Source organism: Gadus morhua, chromosome 5, assembly GCF_902167405.1.
Source record: "Gadus morhua chromosome 5, gadMor3.0, whole genome shotgun sequence".
Taxonomy (NCBI): domain Eukaryota; kingdom Metazoa; phylum Chordata; class Actinopteri; order Gadiformes; family Gadidae; genus Gadus; species Gadus morhua.
The window spans coordinates 20018143-20038452 of NC_044052.1; the positions used below are offsets into that span (position 1 = coordinate 20018143).

The following is a 20310-nucleotide window of genomic DNA, read 5'->3' on the forward strand; positions in this document are numbered from 1 at the left end:
GGTTGTCAAACTCTTTCAATTAGTGTGTAAAGAATTTTTTTCAGCTGAGTACCACCTTCACCGGCACAACATTTGCCTCACGCAACTGTTGGCTAATTTCTCCCCCCAGAGAAGCACAACACCAGGGGAGGGTCAGAGCATGTAGAGGGGAATCCCAATCAAATATATTCCTCCTGAAACTGAGGACATTTTCGGGTTCCTAGTTGCACTTTCTTTTTCACAGATTTTCCTTTCTCCTTGTGGTCAGATTTATGTTTTAACCACTTTCACATCTCATTTGCTAAATTTTCTACTGTCTAGCTTTCAGAATATATATATATATTTTTAAAATTCCCTGAGTACCCCCTGCAGTACTCCAAAGTACCCCTAGAGGTATGCGCACCCCCATTTTCAAACCACTGCTCTGATAAACCCATGTTCATCATCATCATCTGTCGTCTCCATCATTTAATTGCTCACCCACAATCTGCTCCTCTATGCCCATAACCCCGCCACTTTTACACCTGCTACCCCCCCCTTCCCCCCCCACTTGCATCATATCTGGGGGCTCGTCTGGGATGATGAATGAGTAGTTGTCTGACAGTCACCTGCACATAACAGAGGGAAACTAAACAGAAAGATACAAATAGTGACCGTAACATTCGTCCATCCATCCGTCTATCTATCCGTCAACCCATCCTTCTATTCATCCATCTCCATCATCCATCCCTCTGTCATCCCTCTGTCATCCACCCCTCCCTCTATCAACCATCCATCCCTCTATCAACCATCCCGCCTCCATCCATCCATCTCCCTCCCTCCCTCCCTCCCTCCCTCCCTCTGTCTCAGCTCAGCGGGGGGGCTGGGGTGAGTAGGACTGCGGCCGTGCGTTCCAGACCGTCGTCATCCTCGGGAGGAAGAGCGAGCCTTCCTCGGTGACTCTGCGCGCGGCCGGTGAGGAGGGGGGTTACCGTAGCAACCAATGTTTACGTGTAAAAAAAAAAAACTGGCAGAACTTCCTGTTTAGTTCCTCATTGTCCCCCAAGACAATTGACGGTGATTGTGATCAAACAAAGGGGCCTTTTCAAGGTGTATGTCCTACGTACACAAGGCCCTCACCTTTGACCTTGGCTTGTTGTGGTTCCAGGTCAGGAGGTCGTGGCCTGTGTGTTTCAGTATGAAGAGGAGCGCTCCATGCTGACACTGGGAAACCTCAACCTGCAAGTAGGGAGGGACTGGGAGATTCTCCTCGCTTAGCACTGGCTCGTGCTTGTTATCAATGATTCGCATCAGTTAGCAATGATTAGCATCAGTAAGAAATGTAACTGACATTTTTAACTGTAACTGTAACTGTAAAAAAACAACGGAATCCGAACAATAACATCCACATGACGATTATACACCACGGATTAAGAACTCAATACACATCAGGATCTAGTTAGGCTCCAAGGTTTGTTCTGTTTCCTGTTCTAGACACATTCAGCTCCCACATAGACTGGATACTATGGTGGGAATTTGGACCGCGTCAATTGTTTATTTTTTAAACGTTTTACAAATAAAGATTCATCCAAACTTATAACAATTAGGCTAATTTATTAAAGTAATAAAACCTATAACAACATACAACAGTCATGCACCAATCCGAGGCCTCCGATGGGAGTTCACCCTGCGTCTCTCTAAGAACTCTGCAAGCAGAAGTCCAATGTATTGGAAAAAGCAAGGACTACTTATACAGTGACAGACAGGTCTCAGGATGCTGAGAACAGCTCTGCTCCCCAGTTAAACTATAGTAGGGTTAACCAGATGGTAGTCAACGACTGATGTAACTCCTCAGGATGTCATGAAGGGGGATGTAGCATTGCCTTATCAGTTGGAGCCCTTGCTCTTCAACCTTCCCAAACAGGCTCAGGAAACAGGCACATAACAAGAAATGGCAGTTTCTGAGAAAAGGAATGTGAGAATCGATTATTCTTTCTTTAATCTGTAACTTCAGAGGTTTGATGTTGACTATACAGTTTCCATTACTTGTGAAATAAACTGCCAAATTTGGTCTATTTCCTTTAAAGCACCAATCAGCAGTTAGATGAAACAGTCTGTCTTTAAATGATTGGTCTAACGGTCTCTGTTGAATTAAAGTTTCTAATGTTTATGCGTGTTTTGTTTCGGAGGGCTCTTGCCGTTGAGGCCCTTTAGCTCTGGCCTTCGTTAAACACTCCCCTGCCCAGCAGCAGCTGTGTGGGTAGAAGTTCATCCACCTTTGGTTGCCGGTTCTCCATACCGCACATGATGCAACCATCAGCAGAGTCCTCGTGCTTCTGTTTGTCAAACCAACGGAGAAAACAGGAGCCTGTTTTGAAAGACTGCAGAGAGTCTGAAAGACTGCAGAGATCATGTGATCAGGACTGACACATGATCAGGAGAAGTTGGTATTCAAATAATTAATAATAATTATATATATAATAATGTGAAAATTATATATTTTCCCATTATTTATAGCCCCCAGGTGACTCTGAAATACAGAAAATATTTGACGTTCATGTAGTTTGAACTTTGCTATCATCACACAGGCCCCAACATCCCTCCACGTTTCCCAAATAGCCTTTAGCGAGGCCAGCACACAAAATGGTGTACATCTACTACGGGATACAACTCACAGCGTATTCCCAGCTGGCACATGGAAGCCATGGCACCGCCGTACACGCACGGTAGGAGCCCAGCCGGCTGCTAGGCCGTAGCGTTTAGCCTGGGGTCGTTGTGCTGAGGCGGCTGGATGGGTGAGAATGGGTTTAAAGGTGCTGAATGCCTTCTGCTGATCCAGAACATCCCCTGACCGGCCCCCTACTCTGACCTGCGGGCCTTTGTCTCACACAACAATGATGGACGCACAGCGTGGTGTGTATTGTTCAACCGGCCAATCAGAATACTACAAATATATACTCTCTCTCTTTCTCTCTCTCTTTTCTCCTGCCTCTATTTTTTGTGTGTGTGTGAGTGCCTCTACGGTGTGTGTGTGTGTGGCTATATGCATGTGTGTGTATGTCATGTGTATATGCATGTGTGTGCGTGTGTATGCATGCGTATGTATGCATGCGTGCGTGCGTGTGTTTTGCGTGCCCGTGTGTCACGCCGACGCGGGGGCCGGGTAAACAAACGAAGGTCCCGTCACACACACACGTCTACTCCGTGACCCGTCGAATCCAGCGTCACTCCAGCCGCGATCCAATCCGAGCTCAGCTGTTTGGATTTATGCCAGGGCTTCCAGCCTCCTAAGACTTATTGGTACAACCTGGCCCGGGCCTTGTTTTTATTTTCCTACACGTCGACACCTCAGCCGAGCCGAACATGCCCTACACGCCGTCCGGCTTTTTCTGCGACCGTCTGATCCGGGAGCGCGAGCGGCGCGACGGGGAGGGGTCCCTGGGCAAGCCGCTGCGCTTCAGCGGGCAGGACTTCACCGCGCTCAAGCAGGAGTGCCTGCAGAAGAAGAGCCTGTTCGAGGACGACACCTTCCCCGCCACCGTGGAGTCCCTGGGCTACAAGGAGCTGGGGGCCAAGTCCAACAAGGTCAAGAACATCGTCTGGAAGAGGCCCAAGGTAGGTGGTCGCGGGAGGCCTGGGGAGGGGGGGGGGGGGGGCGGGGTGGGCTTCATGGGCTGTTTGGGGGACCTGGGGGTGAATGATGGTGGAGATGGTCCTGGGGACTGGGGGGGTGTATGATGGTGGAGCCCTGGGGGTTTATGATGATGGTGGATATCACCGTGGAGACCTGGGGGTTGATGATGGTGGGGACCTGGGGTTGCATGATGAAGGGGACCTGGGGGTTGATGTTGGTGGGGACCTGGGGTTGCATGATGAAGGGGACCTGGGGGTTGATAATGATGGTGGAAATGGCTGTGGAGCCCTGGGGGTTGATGATGAAGGGGACCTGGGGTTTTATGACGATCGTGGAGATGATCAGGTGTTTTTCGGCCATCTTGGGGTTGTACGATGGTGCTGCTGTTTAGGTGATGATTGATGAATTGAGTCTGGAGATCTGGAGATGATTGGTTCATTGATTTATGAATGAAGGGTCTTGTGAATAACTTGTGAGAATTGAAGACGATGTTGAAGGGGATGTTGAAGGCGATGCATGTGGGAGCTGGAATACTCTTTTCACTGTACACCAATTGATGGTACCTGCATGTGGAGTTGTTTTGCACTGATTAATGTTAAGATGTTCAAGAAGAAAGTCTGCTCTTCCTGTCCTTTGGGAGTCTGGCTGAGAGAGGTGGAGGACGACCAGAGGTTCTTGGTCAGAGCGGTCTCCTCAAGATCTCACCATTGATCAGAAAGGGTCTTCTGATTTGACCCGTGTCAGAGGGAGATTAGACCATCTCCAAGAAAAAGATATGTCCATTTATGTAAAGATGGATGATGAAAAGATGGATGGACGAGCAGATGGACGGACAGAGAGACAGATGGACGGATGATGGATTGTAATTTCCCTTGGTTTCTGTCTCCTCAGGAAATCTGTGAGAACCCTGAGTTCATTGTGGGCGGAGCCAGCAGGACAGACATCTGCCAGGGAGACCTGGGTAAACCATCACCTGATAGCACCATACACTTTAACCACTTTCCCCCCTCCCCCTGTCCCTCACCCCCGGGTAACATCTGGGTAAACCATCACCTGATAGCACCAAACACTTTAACCACTTTTCCCTCAACCCTGGGTAAGGTCTGGTTAAACCATCACCTGATAGTACCATACACTTTAACCACTTTCCCCTGTCCCTCACCTCTGGGTAAGATCTGGGTAAACCATGGCCGCCATAAACCACTCTCCCCTCCCTGTCCCTCCACCTCCGGGTCAGGGAACCGGCGAGGAACCGGCCCCTGGACACCAGGGACCCGATCTACAAAAACAGCACCACAGCGACCACTGATGAGCTGATTGATTGGCTCAACCACCAATCAACCGCTCACACCGAGATCACATGACTGCAAACAGTCACAAGTACCATGAAGAAGTGTCGGATTGGGAAAGATGTACTACACCGAACCCGCACAACAAGCAGGGCATCACCTGATAATACCGTACACTGTACAGAGGCACACTCCTCTCCCACAACAGCAGGCAAACATCCCATAATGTCCCCCCCTGCAGCAGCCTCCCAACATTATGCTAACTCTTCTGGAAGAGAATTCAACCTGCAGCATTTCTCATTGTTGTGGCGTTTGGGGGTCGCAAATAATGAGCAGCGGGTATGAACACAAAAGTCCCCCACCGCCGACCCCTGACCCCCCCCCGCCTCCCCACATTGTTCCACACACCGTCACCTGACAATCAAACACACAGCTCAGCAGGCCCGCCCGAGATTAGCTGATAGAAGTCCTTGGAGGATAGGTGAGGGTTTGGAGGCTAGAGGGTTTAACTTGGATATGTTGAATATAATTCTAATCAGAGACCCCTTTAGTTCCTACTGTACCTGACCACAGCAGTAGAGTCCTGATACACACCCCCCATAGAGGGAGCGCAACCTTTACAATGTTAGGCCATAGAGTCCTTTGGGCTTTAGAAGCATTAAGACACGTTTCTTAGACCGCTTGTTCCTTTTGTTTGGTTGAATCCTCAATCATTGAGGGAGGGATGGGAAATCGCAAGACACGACACGCTCAACTAATCCTAGGGGACAGATAAGGGGGTCAGGATGTTGACCGTTCAATTGCAAGAAACGTGGGCTCAAAGTTAAAGGTTAAGGAACGCAGATGGATTAGGATTATATTTAAGATTCCGCCCATCTGGTCCTGTTGGGGAGGAGTCCTTAGTAGGGTCTAAGGTATGGGGGGGGGGGTCTAATGTGAGGGGTCCTAAGTAAAGTCTAAAGGTGAGAGGGGTTCTTAGGTGAGGGGTCTTAGTAGCGTCTAAGGTGAGGGGACTTGTAGGGTCTAAGGTGAGGGGGGGGGGGGGGGGGGGGGTCTAAGGTGAGGGTTCCTAAATCCAATCTAAGGTGAGGGGTCCTGGTGGAGTCATAGCTGAGGGGTCCTATAGAGTCTGAGATGAAGGTTCTCTCTCCAGGGGACTGCTGGCTGCTGGCTGCCATTGCCTGCCTCACGCTGTATGAGAAGCTGCTGTACCGCGTGGTTCCCCAGGAGCAGAGCTTCTCCGAAGGATACGCCGGCGTCTTCCACTTCCAGGTCACCACAACACACACACACGCACACAAACGCACACAAACACACACAAACACAACCCACAAACACCGTTCAAGGCATCCGTTGATGCTATTGTGGAAGGGACTGAACCTCCATATCGTTAGCCTCATAGCATAATTGCCTAAGTCATATTTAAAGTTTAATCTTCTATTTAGTATCAAAAATGACAGTCAAACAGATGACTCAGGCAGATAGTGATGATGGAATGTAAAAAGCACTCTGATTGGCTTGGGATATAGCCAAGGAGGCAGTTAATCAGCAGCGTTAGTAGAGTAGAGTTAGGTAAGATATCACAATTTGGCCAAATATGCAAATATGCTATGAGGCTAATGATATGTGGTGGCTGTTGAAGAGCCACATCTACAGGAATTAGATAATTCATTGGTCATACATTTATAGAATTATTGTAGAGATTAATAACTAACCTTTTTTTTTTAAAGATGGAGGGTTCAAGGAGTGTGCTAGCATAATCCAGTCCCTCCAGAAAAATGTGGCGTTTTTTTGTGATTGTTGCGGCCCAAAATCCTTGATTATGCTGTACGTTTTCTTAAAAAATGCGAGGAAATATGCGGCATATTTATGCAATTTTATGCGATGAAATTGCGGGAACTTGCGAAAAAATGCGGGAACTTGCAAGAAAAGCAGCTTTTCGATGACGTTCACGTCGCGTAATTACGCTACTTCATAACGCTCCCATGGCAACAGGGCGAAATTGCTGCTCTTGTGTGATGTAAAAGCAACCATTTTTTCAACTTTATGTGTGATATATGTGACTTTTTTGCGACGAAAATGCAGGGATTATGAAATCATGCAAACCCCGCATATTTTGCGGAGAATTCTACAATTTATGCGGTGAAATTGCGGCATATTTGAAAAAAATGCGGCCCCCGCATGAATATGCAAACTTTAGCTGATTATGCGCTGAATTATGCGATCGCATAATCAGGTTTTTCTGGAGGGACTGATAATCAAACCATCAAAGGCAGGCATCGTTACTTATCACTATTTTGAATCAATGAAAAACAGCAAACCTCACGACATGCTGTTGCTATGGTTAGGTACTCTTTAAAGGGCCCCTATTATGCCATCAGGTGTGACGTTGATTTGTCATTAACAGGCCCTTACTCTATAGTGACATCACAAGTGGGAGTGTCCACCAATATTTGTGATTTCGCAATGGAGTGTAACGGCTTATCAACATCAGAACCAGGGGTGATTATAGGGACCCCTTTAAAGCTTAGCATTGCCCAGAGAGCATTCCCATCTCAAAACCTTGTCTCCGACCCCCTGCAGTTCTGGCGCTATGGCGACTGGGTGGATGTTGTCATTGACGACCGCATCCCCACCTTCAACAACCAGCTGGTGTTCACCAAGTCTGCCGAGAGGAATGAGTTCTGGAGCGCCCTTCTGGAGAAGGCCTACGCCAAGTACGTCCTCGTCGCTAACACACACATGCAAACCCTAACCCTAACACTAGAGGGCGCCACTGCCGAGTACCGTTCAACAGGGTATCACCGCGATCGCACAGATTCAGAGAATGTTTCGCGACGAACCTGGGATAATCTAACTGGATGAGAGCAAGACGTAGGACTAGGGGAGGCCGGCAGAAAATACTGTCCTCCGCAACCGAATTTACAACCGGATGTCACGTTTCAGAACTAATGGGCGATCTTGGCAGTGAGAAGCTAAGAATTGTTGTGCAACACTGAAATTATATGATATTCTATCCAAATTCATGTGGGAAATAAAGAATGATCTAGTGTTTTTGAGGGATTTGAGGGACGTTTGGGTGGGAATTCAACAGGAATTCAATAGAATATCAAGAGAAAGCAGCATTTTACAGCTACATGCATTGCTGAAAATCACATTAAATAAGACGCAAAATCATTGTAAATAAAACTGCAGAGAGTCCACTACAAATGTAGCAGTCAAGATGTCCTGGGCAGTGATGTTATTTTGATGTTAGCGTAATATAGATGCTAATGAGATGTATATGCTAATTTAGTGTAGATGCTACTGTGGTGTAGTTGCTAATGTGGTAAATACTAATGTATTGTAGATGCTAATTCGGTCTAGATGCTAATGTCATGTAGATGCTAATTTGGTGGAGATGCTAATATCACGTAGGAGCTAAATGCTGTGTAAATGCTAATGCCATGTAGATGCTAATGTTGTTTAGATGCTAATGCCATGTAGATGCTAATGTGATGTAGATGCTAATGTAATACCATGTCTACGTCCTGCCCCCTCCTCGCTCCACCTCCTCCAGGCTCCACGGCTCGTACGAGGCCCTGAAGGGAGGCAACACCACGGAGGCCATGGAGGACTTCACCGGGGGGGTGACCGAGTTCTACGAGATGAAGGAGGCCCCGAAGGAGCTCAACAAGATCATGAAGAAGGCCCTGGAGAGGGGCTCGCTCATGGGCTGCTCCATCGATGTGAGTCACTTCCTGTCCAGGCTGGTTCCGTCTCTGTCACTTCCTGCCGAGTCCGGTTCCTTCCAGCGTTGGTTCTCTGAAAAGTCCTTAGAACTCACTAGTTTACGCAACAACGTCAAATGTGACGTAACCACACCTAATTTGAGTACGTTGTGCTGTTGGTTCTCGAAAAGAATTGCTAGAACTCACCGGTTTGCGTGATGACGACATTCATGGCGTCATCGCCTTCGTCCTTTCCAGGCGAAAAAGAAGGAACTCATGGGAAACAAAAGCAGCAAGTGCAATTGATGGGATTGGGAAGGGGCGGGGACTGGAGATGAGGGAGAGGGAGAGGGAGTGGGCTGTCTGCAGCGCAGAGACGAAGGATAAAACAGAAAATAAGTCGCCAGTTACACGAAAAGTCACCAGATTTGCCACCAGTAGCTAGATAACCTTTAAACCGCCAGACTTGGCGACAAGTCGCTAAATCGAGCGACAAAGCCGCCAAATTTGCAACACTGGTTCCGCTCCATAACTTCCTGTCGAGACTGGTTCCTTCGATGCAAGTAGATATCTTATTGAGTCTCCTTCTATGGATCTGAGTCAGAACATGTGGACCTCGAAACATTGTATTGGCTGGGTCCGATAGATGATGATGATTAACCCGTGCGTGCGTGTGTGTGTGTTTGTGTGTGTGTGTGTGTGTAGTCCCTGGTCCCGGCCCGTTTTGAGACCCGGACCACCACTGGCCTGGTGAAGGGCCACGCCTACTCTGTGACCGCTGTGCAGGAGGTGAGGACCCCCCCCCCCCCCCCCCCCCCAACCATTCTCAGCATCTTACCTACAACTAAACAAAAGACGCTGACGGACACGCTGTGACTCTCCGTTGAGTTATTCCATTAGTCCAAAGTTGGAATACTGGAATAAAAAAATAAAATTGAATATACATCATCTTATTACAAATCTAACGAAGAAATTTCCCCTCCTGGGGATCCATAAAGTTTTATTTTTAACGTCATATTGTCTTTAGCAGTTTATAAATCCGTTCATATCGTAAATGACTACACAACGACTGGGATGTCAACCGCCAACCGTGTGATGTCCCCCGACAGTGCAAGCACACCACGACCAAGGACTCCAAGGTGCGCCTGGTGCGCCTCAGGAACCCCTGGGGCCAGGTGGAGTGGACTGGCCCCTGGAGCGACAAGTAAGCCAAGGGGCGGGCCGCCGCCCTCGTCTTCGCCCATCAGCCTCTTTCGGGGCGGCACGTGGCTCTGGAGGTAGAGCTGGGTTGGCTGGTAACCGAGTGGTCGCTGGTTCGATCCCCTAGCGCCGAGTGCCGCAGTGTCCCTGAGCGAGGCACCTCACCCTAACGGCTCCCGACGAGCTGGCTGTCGCCCTGCGTGGCTGACTCCGCCGTCCATGTGTGGATGTGTGAATGAATGAATGGGTGAATGTTAGGCAATATTGTAAAGTGCATTGAGTGGCCACTGGTTAGAAAAGCGCTGTATACATGCAGCCCATTTACCATTTAACGTTCACCATTTTTTTTGTGCCTTGGTGTGAAGTGCCAGTGAAGACTGACGCAAAGGTCCCTCAGCTCCCTGTTAATCCATGTTGGTGTTCTCTTCCCCGACTCCCATAGCTCCAAGGAGTGGACCTCCCTCTCCAAGGATGAGAAGGAGAAGCTCCAGCACCAGAATGCCGAGGACGGAGAGTTCTGGTGGGTCGTCCTTACAACACCTTTTCACCTCTCACTCTGCCCCTTCTCAGCTGGTCGTCTTTCATCCCGTCTCACTCTTTCTCGTCTCACTCTGCACCGTCTTACTCGGCCCATCTTTCTCTGCCCGTCTCACTCTGCCATATCTCACTCTGCCCCGTCTCACTCTGCCATATCTCACTCTGCCCCGTCTCACTCTGCCCCGTCTCACTCTGCCCGTCTCACTCTGCCCATCTTACTCTGCCCCGTCTCACTCTGCCCATCTTACTCTGCCCGTCTCACTCAGCCCTATGTCCTCTGTTCGTCTCACTGTATCCCTTCTCATTCTGCCCCGTCCCAGTCTCGCCTGTCTCACTCTCGCCCCGTCACACTCTGACCCGTCTCACTCTGCCCTGTCTCACTCTGCCCCGTCTCACTCGGCCCTTCCAGGATGTCCTTCGAGGACTTCAAGAAGAACTTCACCAAGATCGAGATCTGCAACCTGACCCCTGACGCCCTGGAGGACGACAAGATCCACAAGTGGACCGTGTCGGTGAACGAGGGCCGCTGGGTGAGGGGCTGCTCCGCCGGGGGCTGCCGGAACTACCCAGGTACCCTCCTCCAGCGGCAACGCCCCTGCACCCCTGTCCAATTACTGCTGATAATTAGTATAACCAGAGATTCTGTTTACATATGCTACAAATACCAACCTCCCATTACCACACCCATACACACCTGGACAATTCTGATGAGCATGGCTAACCCATTGTAACCCCATACGTACATAGGCGTAGGCCTTCATTAACATGTGTTTCAGACCCCTGCCATCCACTGACAGTAGCAGAACCATCTCTATCAATAACATTTACAAATGGGTAATGGCATAGCATTAGCATAGCATCGGTAGTTGGACATGAACCGACCACAGACCCTGCAACCACCCGGCCGGAGCGCCCAATACCGTATGTGTGCGCCGCTCGAAGAGTGACCGGCTGCTCCTCCGCCCAGACACCTTCTGGACCAACCCGCAGTACCGCCTGCGTCTGCTGGAAGAGGACGACGACCCCGAGGACAACGAGGTGGCCTGCTCCTTCGTGGTGTCCCTGATGCAGAAGAACCGCAGGAAGGAGCGCAAGATGGGCGCCAACCTCTTCACCATCGGCTTCGCCATCTACGAGGTGCTTGGTCCCGGTTGATTTTTGTCAGGGTTTTTTCGTCATAAGTCTGGCTTTTTGGGTCGGGCTTTTCGAAAAAGTTTCCAGACGTACACACTTAGACGCACTAAGACGTAGACTGTTTGCGTAAATCAAAACACCCACTTGTTGTGTGGAATGGTACTGATCCGATATGGCTACCCAATCACCGAATCTTCATTTACACTTACATTTAGCAGACGCTTTTATCCAAAGCGACGTACAATAAATCAATTTGTCATAAGAAGGTGAAACAATATATCACTCTCGGTACAGTAAGGATGTTCATAGAAACAAGTGCCAAGCACCGACAATTGTTATGTTAACCCCCTTGCCCGTATGCAACAAGGATAGCTAGGATAAGATACTACACAATGTTAAGTACTACATACAACATGCAATAAGTGCGTACATTAAGTGCCAGGACGTACAACATACAATTTCGACCCTTCATGTTTCTGTAATGTGTACGGGTGGTTCCTCCCTGTAGGACTGACAACACTAACCTCGTGTTTTTCAATCCACAGGTGCCAAAGGAGGTAAGGAAGGACACTTTAACTACGAATCCGAAGACTGCTGACTCACTAACCGCACAGTTTATTCATCTTATACACATTTAATCGGTTGTGGTCTAATGTCCTTGGTGAACCGTTGAACCTCTGTCTCGCACTCGGTAACCCCTGGCAGATGCACGGCAACAAGCAGCACATGCAGAAGGACTTCTTCCTGGCAAACTCGTCCAAGGCCCGCTGCAAGTCCTACATCAACCTGCGCGAGGTGACCCAGCGCTTCCGCCTGAGCCCCGGGGAGTACGTCATCGTGCCCTCCACCTACGAGCCCCACCAGGAGGGCGAGTTCCTCCTGCGCGTCTTCTCCGAGAAGAGGAACACCTCAGAGTGAGTCCGGAGAGAGAGCGGCCTTAGGAAGGCCGAGTTCTGGGTGGGTGTAGCCTAGCCACAAAGCAGTTTAGCCACAGATACAGCATAGCCTAGCCCTTGGGCTTAGCCTAGCCGAAGATCTTAACCTAGCCCCAAAGCCTAGCCTAGACTTAGAGATTAGTTTAGCTAGAGAACTTAGCATAGCCTAGCAACAGACCTTAGACTAGCCACAGAGCTCAGTCTAGCCACAGAGCTGAGCCTAGTTGAGGTGAAGTATAATAAGGAAATGATAAATTACCCAGGAAACAGTTACTGTACTGTAAGTCTGTGTTTAATAATCTTATTTATGTTGGTGATTTATTTGCAGGGCTGGGCATCATAGATTATCTTGCTGGTATGACACTGAACCCATTCTACAATAAACCATTTCAGGTCATAAACAGTTTTTATTTGACCTGAGGGTACATGTTGGTTTGCCATGTGAAAATGAACCGAGCAAAATTCCTGAAGATGATTTCCTTAAGAAAATTCAGTTGAATTTATTCCAAATGATAAGCTTCCTCTTATAAGCTTGCTCAAAGTAGGCGAATGTATTGCGAACCAAGGTACAACAATGATACCCAGCCCTGTTTTTTATGGTTAACTGTAATATTAGCCTTAGAACGACTTAGTTTTGCAGACGATATTTAGATTTTTGCATTGTACAGAATGTTTTATAAGTGTGTTGTGTGAGTTCCATTTGGGCATGGTTTATTGTTTATTTGGAGGGGATAGGGTTAGGGTTAGGGTTAACACTCAAGGGCAAACAATTTTAACGGCGATTTGATTTGTAGAGCTGGAAGAAACCGGCCACAGTTCGAAGCGGTTATGGAATCTTTTTTAGAGCAAGCGGCCACAGATTTTTGCACGCTCCGGTAAACATTCCCTTGCAGTTTACTCAGCACCAAACATCAGCCACACCTTTCCTGGACGGGGGACGAGAGGACTTCCAAGACCAGTCTGTAATCTGCTGGACCTGAACTGGCAAAATACTACGCAAAATAGCCCCAAGATGTCTCTCAAACTGAAGACGATTGTACGACACTCCCAGTCGGTCAACTGAATCCCAACTTGATCTTTTTTTTTTACTGGATAGGAAGTCTGTTTTGAACCTGCCCCGGCCACTAATCAAACCCCTAAGTAGGGGGCTACATTCGTTTTGAGAAAGTATTGGTATTGCCCCAAGTTGTCACAAGCCAATACACATAATGAAAAAATCATAAACTTCCCCTGATGCTGTATCTATTCACATCTAGTTATATGTTAACATTCCCCTCCATCACCAAGCCCTGATCCGATACAACATGAAATGAAGATCTTCTGCAGTCAAGAAGCAAATCCCCCAAAAATAATCTCTGAGGCCAGAACACAGGTGGTATCAGACTAACCCTTCTCTCCCCAGCACACAGACAGGCTAAGACTTAGCGCTCTCATTTAGCTTCCTTATTCCATAGTTCACAACCCATTCAATTTGGCCTACCGCCCCCCACACACACACACACACACACACACACACACATAAATTCAACATTCAAAACCCAAGTTATGGTTGAACATCTGCACAACTCACTTGTTGATCGGATGTTGTTGTGATTGTTGTTGTTGTTGTTGATGTTGTTGTTGAGACAGTGGGATAGGGTCATGGTCTTAATGCGTTGGTAGGCTTTGCCCTTGCTGCCGTGGTGACTGCTCTTCATTGGTTTCCAGGGAGATAGAGAACAGGATCGAAGCGGACCATCCAGTGGTAAGGGTTGACCCATTCATACATTAACCTTGACCACCCACGGGCCCCATTTACCTAGCGGCCATCTTGGCTCCATCTTGGTTCTAAACTTACGCTGGTTAACTTGCTGCTGATTGGTCAGATTGGTGCCAGGTGACACCCCTCGAGCCAGCACCGCTACTGATTCAAACCAATCATAAACAGCCATTATTGGGTTCTCTGCATTCTCCGTTTCATATTTTCTCTCAGTTTTATCTCTCTTCTCTTTCATCCCTAATTTATTTATGCTTTATCTCCAAATTATCTTGTTTCATCCCTTACCTATCTGTTTATCTCTATCTGGTTTAAACTTTCTCTTATGCTTATGTCTTATCCGTTATATTGACCTTCTCTTTTTCATCTCCTTCTGATTCATCTCTCATATTGCTTTCAATCTCTATCTCCTCTTTCATCTCTATCCTATCTTGGTTTCATCGCTATATGCTCATGCTTTATCTATATCTTCTCTACTCTCATCTCTCGGTTTTATCTCTATCTTCTCTACCCTCTCATGTTTTTTTCTATATCTTCTCTAATCTCTCCGTTTCATCTCTTTCCTCTGTCATCTCTCTCCTATCTGTTTCATCTCTATATTCTCTACTCATCTGTTTCATCTCTATCTTCTCTGCTTTCATGACTATCTTCTCTACTCTCATCTCTATCTTATCTACTATCTCATATCTGTTTCATCTCTATCCTCCTTCCTTTGTCTATCTTCTCCCCATCTCTCTGTTTCATCTCCTCCTCCTCTCCTCTTCCATCTCTCTCCATCTTCTCCTCATCTCCCTCTCCTTCAGCCGGCTCCTGCCTCTGCGGTGGGGGAAGAGAGCGAAGAGGACCAGAAATTCCGGACGATTTTTCAGGAGATAGCCGGAGACGTGAGTGAAGGCGTTCTATGTGTCTACGTGAGTCTCTGTATCCCGGTTTGCCTGAGTGTGGTTGTTGTTGTTAAACAACACAAGTGCTGGTGGTCTGATCTCCCTGCGTCTCCCAGGAGATGGAGATCACAGCCAACGAGCTGAAGAACCTGCTCAACAAAGTCGTCTCCAAGAGTAAGTCCACACCTTCTCGGACCTTAAACCTTTAAGGGTGTTCACTTAAATGACATCCAGTCAGAAGTGATCCCCTCTGATCATGGGAAGATAGAGGCAGCAAACTTAGCAAAAATACATTCAGTGAGACAATGGGTTAACAAGATTCTTATCGGGAAACTTTTGCATTTTGGGTAGCTAATACAAAGGTAACAAAGGTGAGTGGGAGTGAAGGGAGGAGGGTTTAGGATTGTCATGGCTGAAGTCAGCTATGGCAGCATAGGCCAAGATAAACTGCAATACACTATGGGGGAAGTGGGTATGTCTGCAAGTCTGCAACACAGTTATGAGAATTTACACAAGAAAGAAGTCAGTCGAATGGCAGGGCCTTAATATCAGACTTCTCGGCAATGTAAATGCCAACTATCTTAACACCTCTCAGAGAGAGGAAGGGAGGTATCTCTAGGTCCAAGGAGAATGTCTACAATTGATTTTAGTGTGACTTGTAATTATAACAAGGTTAATATAATTGTATGTTATAGCTATGATTAATATTCCCGTGACACTCTCTCCGTCTCAGACCAGGAGCTGAACACGGAGGGCTTCAGTCTGGAGACGTGTCGGAGTATGATCGCCCTGATGGACGTATCCTTTACATGGAGAGCATCTGGTGCCTTATGCTTCACAACCTGCTCGCCCTACGCTGCCCACTAGAAACTCTCTCCAGAACGCACCTGAAAGTGTCCCCCACCTGTATGCCCAGTTGGAACCTCGTTAAATGTCAAAGTGTGTGTGGCTGGTTGTATGGTTGGGAGCAATTGGTCCTCTCTTGTGACTTGGGCTACGTTTACATGATGACGGTCTGAACACAAGACGCAAAAGTGGCGTCGCGTCTTCACTTTTTATTCCGCGTTTCGACAAGCGTTTTCGGGAGGGAATCTGCGTGCATACGGTGACGCAAAAGTGAGTGGAATTCGATTGGTATGCATCTCAGGCGGCTAGATGGTGCTGTGATACACTATTACACAACACCGCCATGTCTGAACGCATGCGTAGAATCTTCCTTCTCTTATCTGCGCCGCGTAAACCAAAACATAATTACAGATCCTTCTCTGTTCAGTAATGATATCTGTACATTTCGTGGAAAGACTCCTGTAAGTTTATTAGAGCTGCCAGAGCAGCTTGACGGTCCGACGCATGGAAATAATCCAACATGTTTGTTTATTTCCCTGTACTGGGGCATGTATGTGACGTAACCGCGTCACGACGTGAGCAGATCTGAGCAGAGTTTTGCGTCTTGGCAGTGTAGACGGAAATGCTACGGTGGAGAGTTTAAGATTTCCACTCTGGAGGGTGGTTTCAGATTTTTGTGTTTCTAAGCCCCAAAAACGCTGTCACCGACTAAACGAAAGGCACTTCCGGTAAAATATTTTTTCGTTTTTACCCGCAAGCGTCCTCGTGTAAACAGGGCCTTGGTGTGTTTGTTTGTTAGTGTGTGTACCAGGTCCTCACAATGTAGTCCTCACAAGTGTCCCTGTATTTGTACGCAGTGTGGTCCTCACCCTTGACTTGGTGTGTTTGTAAGCAGTCTCTGAACATGGTCCTCACAATGTCACTTGTCTGCACTAGTGAGTGTCAGAATGGTCCTCAGAATCTGTGTATAGAGTGTGTGAAGCTGGTCCCAAGAGGCTCTGTTGTCTTAACTGACCACACCAGATGGACGGCACCGGTCGGCTAAACCTCCAGGAGTTCAGACACCTGTGGAACAAGGTCAAACAGTGGCAGGTTGGACCAACTCTTTTGTACTTTCCTATGTTTCAAAATCGGTCAAGTAAACTGTTTTTAATGACGTGTTACGTTTTGTGTTTGTGTTGAACAGCTAACTGCTACATTTTTCTACAGTTCACTCTGGTGTAAGGCATGTGTGTTTCTATGGAAGCGTTTCCGGTGTGTCCTAACTCCAGTCCTTCTCCCCAGGGGATCTTTAAGCACTACAGCGTGGAGCAGTCTGGGAGCATCAGCAGCTACGAGATGAGGAATGCCGTCAACGATGCCGGTAAACAACCCGCTGCTCCTCGCGGTTATAAAGAGTGCTTTGGTCAAATGTTAGCAAAAAATACTAGTATTGTGCCGTAGCTTTATCAGTCCGATCTGTGTCATCTCCCGTCACAGCGGACATTTATTTTCTAGTCGAATTAAAGGGGTGATATCATGCGGATAGGTGTGAGTGAGCAACACTTGCTACAGTCCTCTGGGTAGACTGGTGGACTGATCTATCCAGCGTACATCTAGGTGGACACACCCAATTGTGATCTCACTAGGGCACAACCGGAAAGACTGATTTTCAAGCGGCATGTAAAGGCTAATCACACCTATCAGCATGATATCACCCCCTTAAACTTTGACGACTTTTCGCAGTCTGTGAATGCTCTGCTCAATGATTGGTTGCCCGCCTCAGCAGACTTTAACCCACCTGTGAACTGCTCGTGTGTTCTCGTCGGTGTACAGTCATGTGTTTTGTGTCCCGTCCAGGCTACCGTCTCAATAACCAGCTTTACGACATCATCACCATGCGCTACGCCAACGAGAGCATGAACATCGACTTCGACAGTTTCATCAGCTGCCTCGTGCGCCTGGAGGCAATGTTCAGTAAGTCACCTGTCATCTAATGAATTATGTCTTCTGAATGGTTTCTAGTAGAGCTGTCAAGCGATTAAAATATTTAATCGTGATTAATCGCATTAATGTCATAGTTAACTCTAATTAATCGCGATTAATCGCAAATTCTTTTTCTATGCTAAATATCCCTTGATTTTTTTGTCCCATAATTCTTCTCATTTTAATTCTCTTATTAACATGGTGAAGTGCATCGGCTTGCCTTGTGCAAATGATTTTTTATTGATAACAACATTGGCATATACACTGATCAAAACAGGACGATACAAAAAAAGAGCCTATAGTGCAATTAAACGACTGCTTTGAACAAATGTCATTTGAACATAGCAGTCAGGCTACTGCTTCTTTGTTTTGAGCCAAAGAAAAAAAAAAAAAATATTTTTTTTTTTTATTTTTATAAAATAATTGCGTTAATCGCGCGATAAAAAATTGAACGCCGTTAAATTTGGGTTGCGTTAACGCCGTTAATAACGCGTTTAACTGACAGCTCTAGTTTCTAGTAATCTGATTATCTGAATTCTAATCTTAAATTGATATAGTAATCTGAAAGTAATATAGTAATCTGAATGTAATCAAGTAATCTAGTAATATGAAAGTAACCAAGTAACCTGAATATAATCTAGTAATCTGAATGTGATATTAATGTAATCTAGTAACCTGAGTATCTAGAATTCTCAATAATCTGGTTATCTCAATTTAATTAGTTAATCTGAATGTATACAACCTTCGGTAAAAGGCAGGGGGGTCCTCGATTGGCCACCCCGAGAGCCAACCCAACTACACGATACTGAGGGCAGCTCAGACGTACTTAAATGGAATGGACTTTGACAGTTGAGCGGCTACAATTAGCCACAGTTAGCCATTATCCGCTAGGACGATGGTCCTGGACTCTGCGCCCCTAAGGGTCATTTGTTCCAAGCCCTTGTTGTGAGTTGTGTGGTTTTGTCCCAGGAGCTTTCCAGGCCTTCGATCAGGACGGAGATGGATCCATCCGGCTCAGCGCTCTGGAGGTAAGGCCCACCTCCAACACTCCCCTCTCTCAATGGCTGGAGATGCTCTTCAGCCATGTATGGCTTGTCCAATCAAATGTCTCCTCAACATGTCGCTAGCAAAATCAGTAAGGTCTTTAATTTGGACGCTAACCACAGTAGCTATGCTGGGTGAGTAACACAACACTATCCTTTGAAAAGGGCCCTCATTTCACCGACAGGTGTGGTGTTGGTTCCGTCCACTGGTTGATCTATCCATCATACATCTATGCGGACGCACCCACCTGGGATGTCCCCGAAGGGGGGGATTCTGAAGTGGCTTGTAATGCTAATCAACATTAGAATTGGAAGTCAAATAGGGGCCTTTAAAAGGTGACATATTATACCACCAGGTTTGAGTGTGACTAGCCGTTACATGCCGTTTAGAAAATCTGGCCACTTGTGATGTCAGGGGAGGCAGAAAACTGCTTGTAACGGCTAATCACACTCCATTGCCTGGTCGTATGTCAACTTTAAACAAATGGTGGACAGTTGTATTGTGTTTTGTATTGTGTCATGAGCAGGACTTAAATTCGAGTCCATTACAGGTGTTGAGTGATTCAATGTATTCTTAGCCTCGGTTGGCGGCTGGCTAGTTAGCTAGCTTGGCATCCACGGCTGGTCTGAGGGTTGCAGTTGGGCTGGTGATACTTGCGCGACTCACGTTGGCGGCGTGTTCACATCCCTTCTGTGTGCACAGTGGCTCCAGCTGACCATGTACGCCTAGGACGCCGCCAACGACCTCCATGTGACCCCCTGTTCCACGGGGGACCAGAAGGCCCGGCCCCTTACCTCAGTACCCCCGTTAGGTCCGACATCACTTCCTGTCTTTCCTCCCTGGGGCCTGAGCTGGCAACAACACCTACTACTACTACTACTACTACGACCACCTTCGTCATCGTCACTTCCCCGCCTCCCTCCTCTTCCTCTTGGCATCACTTCACACTGGATCAGTCTGCTTCAAGTCCTCTTCTGTGTTCCTCTCAGGCATTAAAACACAAACTCAAACCTCCGCCGTGACTCCTCGCTTCGCCAGTGACCGGTTAGCCGTCGCTGACAGGTCGTCGGCATGAATGTGGCGAACAGGTTGGACTTGAGATGTTCTGCGGGTGTTTCCATAAAAGCTTTGGTCAAATAAGTGTGTACTGCCTTTCAACAGTTTTTAACCCCCCCCCACTCTGCGTTCCTTCTCAAGATCTCTTCCTTTCCAATGAAGGGAGTTTTTTTTCTTACCCTCTGGGGGGCAATCAGGGGGGTGTCATAAATATATGGCCTGTTAAGCCTTTTGAGATTGTACCCGTGATTAAGGGCTATACAAATAAAGTTGAATTGAATTGAACCCAATAAAGAACGACATGGTATTCGGACAATTGGAGTGCTCTACTGGGTCAAAGTTTGTGTGTGGTTAAGGTAAGC

At 47.4% G+C, this 20310-nt stretch overlaps 1 protein-coding gene across 9 annotated transcripts; it reads left to right on the top strand.

The window, feature by feature from the left end:
* The first annotated feature begins 3116 nt into the window (after positions 1-3116).
* On the top strand, positions 3117-20269 carry capn3a (calpain 3a, (p94)). 9 transcript variants are annotated; one of them, XM_030356327.1, is made up of 21 exons: positions 3117-3573; positions 4484-4553; positions 6035-6153; positions 7465-7598; positions 8441-8609; positions 9297-9380; positions 9701-9795; positions 10234-10311; positions 10738-10898; positions 11296-11465; positions 12008-12019; positions 12168-12376; positions 14060-14141; positions 14957-15064; positions 15154-15211; positions 15771-15835; positions 16907-16975; positions 17168-17246; positions 17699-17839; positions 18821-18876; positions 19595-20269. In XM_030356327.1, exons 1-21 carry the CDS (start codon positions 3322-3324, stop codon positions 19619-19621), a joined length of 2238 nt encoding a protein of 745 aa, XP_030212187.1. In that variant the 5' UTR covers positions 3117-3321; the 3' UTR covers positions 19622-20269. The 9 variants fall into 9 exon arrangements, with proteins under 9 accessions (XP_030212187.1, XP_030212186.1, XP_030212190.1 ...); XM_030356326.1 differs by having other exon boundaries at positions 3118-3573; positions 18818-18876; XM_030356330.1 differs by having other exon boundaries at positions 3118-3573; positions 17723-17839.
* The last annotated feature ends 41 nt before the right edge of the window (positions 20270-20310 follow it).

Excerpts from the sequence above, each read along its gene's own strand:
- capn3a (XM_030356326.1), top strand. The coding sequence starts at position 3,322 with ATGCCCTACACGCCGTCCGGCTTTTTCTGCGACCGTCTGATCCGGGAG. Across the intron at positions 7,599-8,440 it reads CTGGAGAAGGCCTACGCCAA|GCTCCACGGCTCGTACGAGG; the intron begins GTACGTCCTCGT and ends CACCTCCTCCAG. Across the intron at positions 17,247-17,698 it reads GAATGCCGTCAACGATGCCG|TCATGTGTTTTGTGTCCCGT; the intron begins GTAAACAACCCG and ends GTCGGTGTACAG.